Source organism: Rhincodon typus, unplaced genomic scaffold, assembly GCF_021869965.1.
Source record: "Rhincodon typus isolate 14 unplaced genomic scaffold, sRhiTyp1.1 hic_rhity00006379, whole genome shotgun sequence".
Lineage (NCBI taxonomy): Eukaryota > Metazoa > Chordata > Chondrichthyes > Orectolobiformes > Rhincodontidae > Rhincodon > Rhincodon typus.
The window spans coordinates 1-9,993 of NW_025972017.1; the positions used below are offsets into that span (position 1 = coordinate 1).

Consider the following 9,993-nt stretch of genomic DNA (forward strand, 5'->3'; position numbering starts at 1 on the left):
GACGTGCTTAGGTGTTACAGCAAATTTATCTTTGAATAATTGCTGTTTATAGGATCCATCATACAGATTGAACTTTCTAATGTCTTTATTTTGCAGCCCCATTCCATCCATCCAGTGATATGGACAGTGAAGTCAAATTCGATGAGAACGGAGATGGGATTGGTCGTTACAATGTCTTCAACTTCCAGAAGATTGCAGGAAAATACACCTACATCAAGGTTGGCCAGTGGGCAAAGTCCTTGTCTCTGAACACGGCCCTGATTCACTGGCCCAGACGCCACATTCCCACATCGCAGTGCAGCGATCCATGTGCCCGGAATGAGATCAAGAACATGCAGCCGGGAGATGTATGCTGCTGGATCTGTGTGCCCTGTGACCCTTATGCATACCTGGAGGATGAGTTCACATGCAAGGACTGTGGGCCAGGCAGATGGCCCAATGAGGACCTCACAGGTTGCTATGACTTACCAGAGGAGTATATCCGATGGGGAGATGTCTGGGCTGTAGGACCAATCACCATCTCGTGTGCTGGGATTGTTACTACACTGATGGTGGCCACTATCTTTGTAAAGCACAACAACACACCTCTTATCAAAGCCTCAGGGCGTGAGCTCTGCTACATTTTGTTGTTCGGGGTCTTCTTTTCCTACTGCATGACCTTTTTCTTCATCGCGAAACCCTCACCTGCGATATGCACCTTGCGCCGAATGGGACTTGGCACATCATTTGCCGTGTGCTACGCAGCACTGCTTACCAAGACCAACCGCATTGCCAGGATATTTAATGGTGTGAGGGAAGGGGCTCAGAGACCCAGGTTCATCAGTCCTAGTTCCCAAGTCTTCATCTGTCTGAGCCTCATCTCCGTTCAGATTATCATTGTGTCAGTCTGGCTCATGCTGGAGGCTCCTGGTACAAGAAGATACACTGTCCCTGAGAAAAGAGAGACAGTCATTTTGAAATGTAATGTAAAAGACTCCAGTATGCTAATGTCTTTGACATATGATGTGGTGCTGGTGACCCTATGTACTGTTTATGCCTTTAAGACTAGAAAATGTCCAGAAAATTTCAATGAAGCAAAATTTATTGGATTTACCATGTACACAACATGTATCATCTGGCTTGCCTTTCTGCCTATATTTTACGTGACTTCCAGTGATTATAGGGTAAGTGATGAGCCCTTTGTATATTATCACCAAGTTTTAAGATCTAAAAGTGTTCAGTGAATACATATCACACTCTTATTTCTTTTTATTCACTCATGGGGTGTGGGTGTCACTGTCTGCACCCAGAATTTATTGCCCGTCCCTAGTTTCCCCTGAGAAGGTGGTGATGAGCTGCCTTCTTGAACCACTGTAGTCCATGTGCTGCAAGTAGGCCGAAAATGCTGTCAGGGAGGGAATTCCAGAATTTCAATCCAGTGACACTGAAGGAACAGCAATATATTTCCAAAACAGGATGGTGAGTAGCTTGGAGGGGAACTTGCTGGGGGTGATGTTCCCATGTATCTGCTGCCCTTGTCCTTCTCAATGGAAGTATTTGTGGATCTTGAAGGTGCTGCCTGAGGATGTTTGGTGAATTTCTGCAGCGCACCTTGTAGATGGCACACACTGCTGCTACTGAGGGTCGGTGGTGGAGGGAGTGGGACGTTTGTGGATGTGGTGCTAATCAAGCGGGGGCTGCTTTGACCTGGATGTTGATAATGGGCAATTCAGTGATGGTAACACCATTGAATGTCAAGGGGCAATAGTTGGAATGTTTTTTATTGGAGATGGTCATTATTTGGCATTGGCGTGATGCTTACTTGAATACCACTTGCCATTTAGTAGCCCAAGCCTGGATTTTGCCCAGATCTTGTAGCATGTGAACATGGACTGCTTCAGTATCTGAAGAGTTGCTGGTAACTCTAAGTACTGGCAATATTATAATAGGTGTTTAACTGAAACAGAAATCATTTAAAGACCCAGATGATATTTCAGCCCCAACAAGATGTAAACTTACATTTCCCTTTCAGGTAAAGGCTGATCTGCTGTGCACTTTCAGTTTTAGTGTCAAATTTGTGACATTTGCCATTGGTTGCATATCTCCAATGACATTAGAAGGTAGTCTTAGCTCCCAGTATTACTCTTTATGCTGATGGATTTGTCGTCTCATTTGTCGTCTCGAGTCTGATTTCATGAAACGTTTTGCTCACCTCACTATTGTATACAGAGGTGATCTACACCTCAACCTTAAATTGAATATGGATTTTAAATGTATTCGCCAAATGATGACAATGGTGTTTTTACCTTTCTACGTCATTCTGCATTCTCACAGTATTACCCAAAAAGTATCTGTCTTTAGATTCAAAGTCATAGAGATCTACAGCACAGAAAAAGGCCCTTCAGCTCATCACATCTGCGCTCGTCAAAAGCACTTAACTATTCTAATCACATTTAGGGGTGGCACTGTGGCTCAGTAGTTAGCACTGCTCCCTCAAAGCATGGACCCAGGTTCAATTCTGCTCTTGGGCAACTGTCTGTGTGGAGTTTGCACATTCTCCCTGTGTCTGTGTGGGTTTCCTCTGGGTGCTCCAGTTTCCTCCCACAGTCCAAAGATGTGCAGGCGAGGTGGATTAGCCATGGGAAATGCTGGGTTATAGTGAATGAGGGTGGGTCTGGGTGGGATGCTCTTTGGAAGGTCAATGGGCCAAATAGCCTGCTTCCATACTGTAGAGGTTGTTTTCTAGCACTTGGCCCATAGCCTTGTGGGCCGTGTCTTTGCAAGTGCACACCTAAATACTTTGTCAATGTGATGAGGGTTTCTGCCTCTCCCATCCTTACAGGCAAAGAGTTCCAGATACCCACCACCCTCTGGGTGAAAACATTTTTCCACACATTCCCACTAAACATCCTGTCCCTTACCTCAAAGCTATGCCTCCTGTCCACTGATCCCTCCATCAAGGGGAGACATTCCTTCCTGTCTACCCTTCTACACCCCTCAACATTTTATACATCTCAATCATGTCCCCTCTCAGTCTCTTCTGATCCAAGGAAAACAACCTCAATCTGCCCAATCTCTCTTAAAGAGTCATCGAGTCATACAGCACGGAAATAGACTCTTCAATCCAACTCATGCATGTCGATCAAGTTTCCCAAACTAAACTAATCCCATTTGCTTGCATTTGGCCCCTATCCATCTAAACTCTTCCTATTCATTCATGTATCTGTCCAAATGTCTCTTAAATGTTGTAACTGTACCTGCATCTACCACTTCCTCTGGTGGTTCATGCCACATACAAGCCACCCTCTGTGTGAAGAAGTTGTCCGTCAGGTCCCTTTTAAATCTTTCTCCTCGCAACTTAAAAATATGCCCTCTAGTGTTGAACTCTCACAACCTCGGAAAAAGACTTTTGCTATTTACCTTATCTATGCCCTTCATGATTTTATAAAACTCTAAGGGCATCCCTTAAACTTCTACATTCCAGTGAAAAAAGTCCCAGCCTATCTAGCCTCTCCTTATAACCCAAACTCTCCATTCCCGGCAATATCCTGGTAAATCTTTTTCGAACCCTCTCCAATTTAGTAATGTCCTTCCTCTAGCAGGGTGACGAGAACTGCACACAGTACTCCAAAAGTGGCCTCGCCAACGTCCTGTACACCCTCCACATGACGTCCCAACTCCTATCCTCAATGAAGCCAAGCATGCTAAACACCTTCTTAAACACCTTGTTTACCTGTGATGCAACTTTCAAAGAACTATATACCCAAACCCCGAGGTCTCTCTGTTCAACAACACTACCCAGGGCCCTACCATTAACTGTATAAGTCCTGTCCTTGTTTGTTTTACCAAAATGCAATACCTCACATTTATTCAAATTAATCTCCATCTGCCACTCCTCAGCCCGTTGGCCCAGTTGATCAAGATCCCGTTGTAATCTTAGACAATCTTCTTCACTGTCTATTATACCACTAATTTCAGTGTCATCCGCAAACTTACTAACCATGCCTCCTAAATTCTCATCCACATTATTTTATAAATGACAAACAAATGTGAACCCAACTTTCCAGTCCAAGCAACATCTTGGTAAATCTCCTCTCCACTCTCTCCACTGCAATTGCTAGACTCCAGAACTGCACGCCATACTCTAGCTGCAGCCTAACCCATGTTTTTGTTTACAGTTCCAGCATCACCTCCCTCCTGTTAAACTCTATGCCTTGTCTAGAGATATGAAATCATTTGCTTTCTTAGCCACTTCATCTACCTGTCTTGATAACTGAAGAGAACAGTGTATATGCACCCAGAGATCCCTCTGATCCTTGATATTTCCCAGTGTCCTACTGTTCAAGTATTCCCTTGCCTTGTTTGTTCTGCCCAAGTGCATCTCCTCACCTTTATCCAGATTGAATTACATTTGCCACTGACCAGCCCATCTATATTCTCTTCTAGCCTAATATTCTCTCTTAACTGTATACCACGCCACCAATATTTGTTTTGTATGTGAACTTACTGATCAACCCTCCTACATTCCAATCTAAATCATAAACCACAAGTCGCAAGGGCCCCAACAATGACTCCATTGGACACAGGCTTCCAGTTGGAAAAGCACCCCTTAACCATCAACCTCTGCTTCCTGCAACTCAGCCAATTGTGGATCCAGTTTGATTGATTGATTGATTGATTGTCCAAAGTACAGTGAAAAACTTTGTTTTTCAGCAATACAGGCAGATCATAGCAAGCAAGGATGTACAGATCAAAAAGACTTAGAGGCATACAGGTTACATTGTACTGGGTGTGCACTAGGTGAGATCAATGTTAGTGAGATCAGTGTTATTTGAGGCTGGAGTCCATTCATCAGTCTAATAATGGCTGGGAAGAATCTGTTCCTGAACCTGCTGGTGCATGTGTTCAGGTTTCTGTATCTTCGGCCTGACGGAAGAGGTTGTAGGAAATCATTACCAGGGTGCGATGGGTCTTTGATGATGTTGGTAGCCTTTCTGCGGCAGCGAGCCATGTAAATGGAGTCCATGGATGGAAGGTTGGCTTCCATGATGGTCTGGGCTGTGCACACCACCTTCTGTAGTTTCTTACGGTCCAGGGCAGAGGAGTTGCCGTACCAAGCAAATTTGACAAATTTCCTTGGATTCCATGGGCTCCCACCTTTCCTATCAGTCTGCCGTATGGGACCTTATCAAAAGCTTTGCTGAAGTCCGTATAGATGACATTTAACACACTGCCCTCATCTACTCACCTGGTCACCTGTTCGAAAAATTCAATCAAGTTGGTCAGATATAACCTCCCCTTAACAAAACCGTGCTGACTGTTCTTGATTAATCCCTGCCTCTCCAAATACAGATTAATTCTGTCCCTCGGAATTACTTCCAATAGTTTCCCCACCAACAAGGTTAGACTGGCCGGTCTGTAGTTTCTTGGTTTACCCTTGTTCCCTTCTTGAAGAACAGAAACACATTGGCTGTCCTCCAGCCCTCTAGCACCTCTCTGTTGTCAGAGAGGAATTGAAATTTATTGGTAGTGCCCTTGCTATTCTCTCCCCTGCCTCACTCAACAGCCTGGGTACATGTTCACCACTCCTGGAGATCTATCTACTTTTAAGACTGTCAGACCACTCAGAACCTCCTCTCCGTCTGTGCTAATTTCCTTAATTGTATCACAGACCTTCTTGATTTCTGTGCTTTACCATAGACTTACAAATGGGGCATTAGATGACTTAGTGCTTAATTCCTCAAAATTTTCCAAATATCTTTTATTACCTTCATGCATTTCCAGCAACCTTTCCTCACTACCCCTATTTGTTAAAGTCTATGTTTCTAGCTGACAAATATTGCCTCAGGATAAGCAGAGAAGACTATTTGGCGATAGGAACATAACAGCTGAGGCGGTGGGTTTTGGGTCAGGAGCATTATTTCTTCTACAACCTGCTTCCACTGAGATTCAGAAACTTTTCATTAAAAAAAATCTTCCTATTTGCACTTCAACTTTGGAATGAATTCTAGAGGAAGGAAACTCATTCAGGTGAGACATTTAGTCCGAGTTTGATTTCATATTTTACGCGTCATCTCTTCTACTAAAGAGGTCAAAAGACTGAAGTTTGGCCTTTCTTCCCCACAACCTGAAAGAAATGTTTACAGCAAAACAGATTTGTGGTCAGAGATAGTAGGAACTGCCGATGCTGGAGAATCTGAGATGACAAGGTGTAGAGCTGGATAAACACAGCAGGCCAAGCAGCATCAGAGGAGCAGTAAGGCTGATGTTTCAGGTCTGGACCCTTCTTCAGAAAAAAAATTTTCTGAAGTGATATTTCAAACATGATCAATGGAAACCCCACACCCATTTTTAAAAATTCATTAATACGGTGTGGGTTTCACTGGCTAGGCCAGCATTTATTGCCTATCCTTAATTAACCGTGAACCGTGTGGCTTACTAGGGCAGTTCAGAGTGTTGTTAAGGGTCAACCACATTGCTGTGGGTCTGGAGCCACATGTACACCAGGCCGGGTAAGGACAGCAGATTTCAATCCCTAAAGGACATGAGTGAATCTGATTGGTTTCAACACATAGCTACCATCAATTCCAGATCTTTTTATTGAATTCAAATCTCACCAATCCCTGCCCTATTGGGATTCACCCCTCTGTCGCCAGACCATTAACCTGAGGTTCTGGATTACTGGCCCAGCGATATGATTCCCACACTGCCACCACCTCTTTAACATTAGCAAGACTTTGTCCTTGCTACTCGGAGACAGAATCATTTTTTTTATATTATTTACAGGAAGAAAAGTTGTATTGATTGAGTTCAGTGAGTAATCAAAAACATTGCACTGCAATGTTCACTAAAAAAATATCAAAACAGTTTTATACTTTGTCCTGGCCTTTCTCACTACAGAAAAATATTGAGCCGACTGCGAGATTGGGTGGCACACCTATCTAGTACAAAATACAAATAGAAAGTGCTGGCGAAACTCAGTAGGGCTGGCAGTAACTGTGGAGAGAGAAACAGAGTCAATGTTTGGAGCCCAGCATGTCTCATCCTTTGGACTATATCCAGTTTGAATGGCAAGAGAGACATATTGTCACATCCGCAGGGTGGCGTTTTAGCTGAAGTTGATATTATTCAGAGTGAATCAATTTCGAAAAGGTAATAGACATGGAATCCTGTTATAGGAATTACTGATGCCACTGAACAAAAAACCTACTTTAGCCTCGAATTTGTAGCAATATTTGTTCACTTAATCAAAAAGGTGTAACATGATTTAATTATTCTGCCTGATGAGGTATGACGTTGATTTCATCCCTGCCTGGTTCCTGAATGTTGATCATAGTCTGCTCAAGTCAAGTACGAACAGTGTAGAACAGCTTTTCATTACCGACAAGGCAAAAATACACAATTAGTTATTATGAGTCCAATAAGCTGCTTGGAAATCAGGTACTGTTCGTGATGCATGAACTCTAACTTCTATTTCTAAAAACTGATGACAGTCTCCATCAGGTTGTAATCAGTGCTTTCCAATGAAGTCAGTAATCCCACCATATGTGATGGCTGATACAGTGTGATAAAAGGAATAACATTTAAAATCACACTGATTAAAAGTAACGCTGTCTAAGGGCCCTAAACAGAAGGGATTGAGTTGCTACTGCTTGTTCATTCCAAATCACCTTGAAGCCACACAGTATTTATGCCCGGAGAGATTATATCCTACTCAAAGCCACTTTAAGTACTGCAATATAAATGAAATGATCCTTGTTCTGGTTCACTTCAACGTTGCTGCATTTATGAATGCCATTCAGAAATTAACTTTTAATAAGTGGGTGATGCAAATGCATCTGAAGAATGCTGCGAAGCAAAAGGCAGTGAACAGAATGTGGCTCCAAACAGCTGCTTAAATTGCTCGAAACTGACAGTCCCTGTAACCCAGTTTAAGTGGAATTGATGTCCACGGTTCGCTCCACTTGCCCAGTACAGTTAACTGCCTGGGTTAGGTGGAGGCAGTGTGCGTGAACTGTATCTGAAGTGGGAACAAATGCTTTAAAATCACAGCATGACAACAGTGACTAATATATCAGTACATTTTTATGCATTTCCTTTGTTTGACATGTAAATGTAGGTGTTATTCCATTTGTTAAAGTGGTGAACCGAGGGATTTTACAAGATCAATACATTACAGAATAGTGGGAACACATGAGTCCTGGATCACCAGAGCTCAATTGTCTCCCTCTATTGCAACTCTTACTGAGGTCAGATAACTCAGTAAAATACAGTAATTAAATCTGTGAGCTTCTATTTTGTACAACTCTATATCACACTATTCTGAGTCATGGCAAATGGGAGTTATCTATTCACCAAAATCTGTGCCCTTTCCCTTTTGTGTGTGTTTACCCAAACAGTGTCTGAGTTTGTAGATGGAGTATCAAATACTGAGCAATCCACTTCACCTTTCTTTGTAACGGAGACACCTCTCCATTATGTTCCAACAACGTTTTGTTCTCATGGTGAGTTATTCACAGTTAAAGGGTTGAATCATCCAAACCTCCAACACAAAATACCAGCATTGTGCATACAGATAGAGTTCACCACTTCCTGTTACTCCTTCATGGGATGTGGGTATTATCATTTATTGCCTAGCTGCAATTACTCTTGAGAAGGTGGTAGTGAGCTGCCTCCTTCACCTGCAGCATTAGGTTATTTCAATTTTATTTTAGACTTTTGTAGGGTTTTGATACAATGTGAGGTGCTGCGTTTTGGAAAGGCAAATCAATGCAGGACTTATACACTTAATGGTAGTGTTCTGGGGAGTGTTGCTGAACAAAGAGACCTTGGAGTGCAGGTTCATAATTCCTCGAAAGTGGAGTTGCAGATAGATAGGATAGTGAAGAAGACGCTTGATATGTTTGCCTTTATTGGTCAGTGCATTGAGTATAGGAGTTGGAAGGTCATGTTTCAGCTCTACAGGACATTAGTTAAGCCACTTTTGGAATTCTGCATTCAATCCTGGTCTCCCTGCTGTAGGAAGGATGTTGTGAAACTTGAAAGTGTTCAGAAAAGATTTACAAGGATGTTGCCAGGGTTGGAAGGTTTGAGCTACAGGGAGAGGCTGAATAGGCTGGGGCTATTTTCCCTGGAGTGTTGGAGGACGAGGGGTGACCTTATAGAAGTTTATAAAATCATGAGGGGCAGGGATAGGATGAATAGCCAAGGTCTTTTCCCCAGGGTAGGGGAGTTCAAAACTAGAGGGCATAGGTTTAAGGTGAGAGGGGAAAGATTTAAAAAGAACCTAAGGGGCAACCTTTTTCACACAGAGGGTGATGTATATATGAAATGAGCTGCCAGAGGAAGTGGTGGAGGCTGGTACAACATTTAATAGACATCTGAAAGAGTATTTAAATAGGAAGGGTTTACAGGGATATGGGCCAAATGCTGGCGAATGGGACTAGATTTATTTAGGATATCTGGTTGGCATGGATGAGTTGGACCGAAGGATCTGTTTCTGTGCTGTACAGCTCTATGACTCTGTATCTTTATAACTGAGTGGCTTTCTGGATCATTTCACAGGGCAGTTGAGAGTCAGCCACATTGCTATGGGTCTGGAGTCACATGTAGGCCAGTCTGGGTAAGGATGGCAGATTTCTTTCCCAGAAGAGCTTCAGTGAGCTAAATATGTTTTCAATGCAATCTGCTAGCCACCCTTACTGATACTAGCTTTCTTTTCGAGAATTATTTCAATTGAATTCCTCAGATAACACTGTAGGATATAAACTCATCCAGATCACTGTGAAGGTCTCTGGACTATTTTAATTAGAACAAATGCTGGAGAAGCTCAGCAAGTCTGGCAGAGCTCTGGAGAGAGAGAGAGAGAGAGAGAGAGATAAAAGTAAAATACTGAGGATGCTGGAAATCTGAAACAAACTCAGAAAATGCTGGGGTAGCAGGAACTGCAGATGCTGGAGAATCTGAGATAACAAGGTGTAGAGCTGGATGAACACAGCAGGCCAAGCAGCATCA

The 9,993-nt window shown here is 42.9% G+C and overlaps 1 protein-coding gene across 1 annotated transcript; it reads left to right on the forward strand.

Annotated features, from left to right (window-relative positions):
- Positions 1-96: 96 nt before the first annotated feature.
- On the forward strand, positions 97-1,163 carry LOC109930780 (metabotropic glutamate receptor 3-like; the record flags this gene model as incomplete). The annotated part of the gene is made up of 1 exon (XM_048594145.1): positions 97-1,163. A coding segment is annotated over one exon (1,067 nt), but the record flags the coding sequence as incomplete, so codon positions are not given.
- Positions 1,164-9,993: the final 8,830 nt, after the last annotated feature.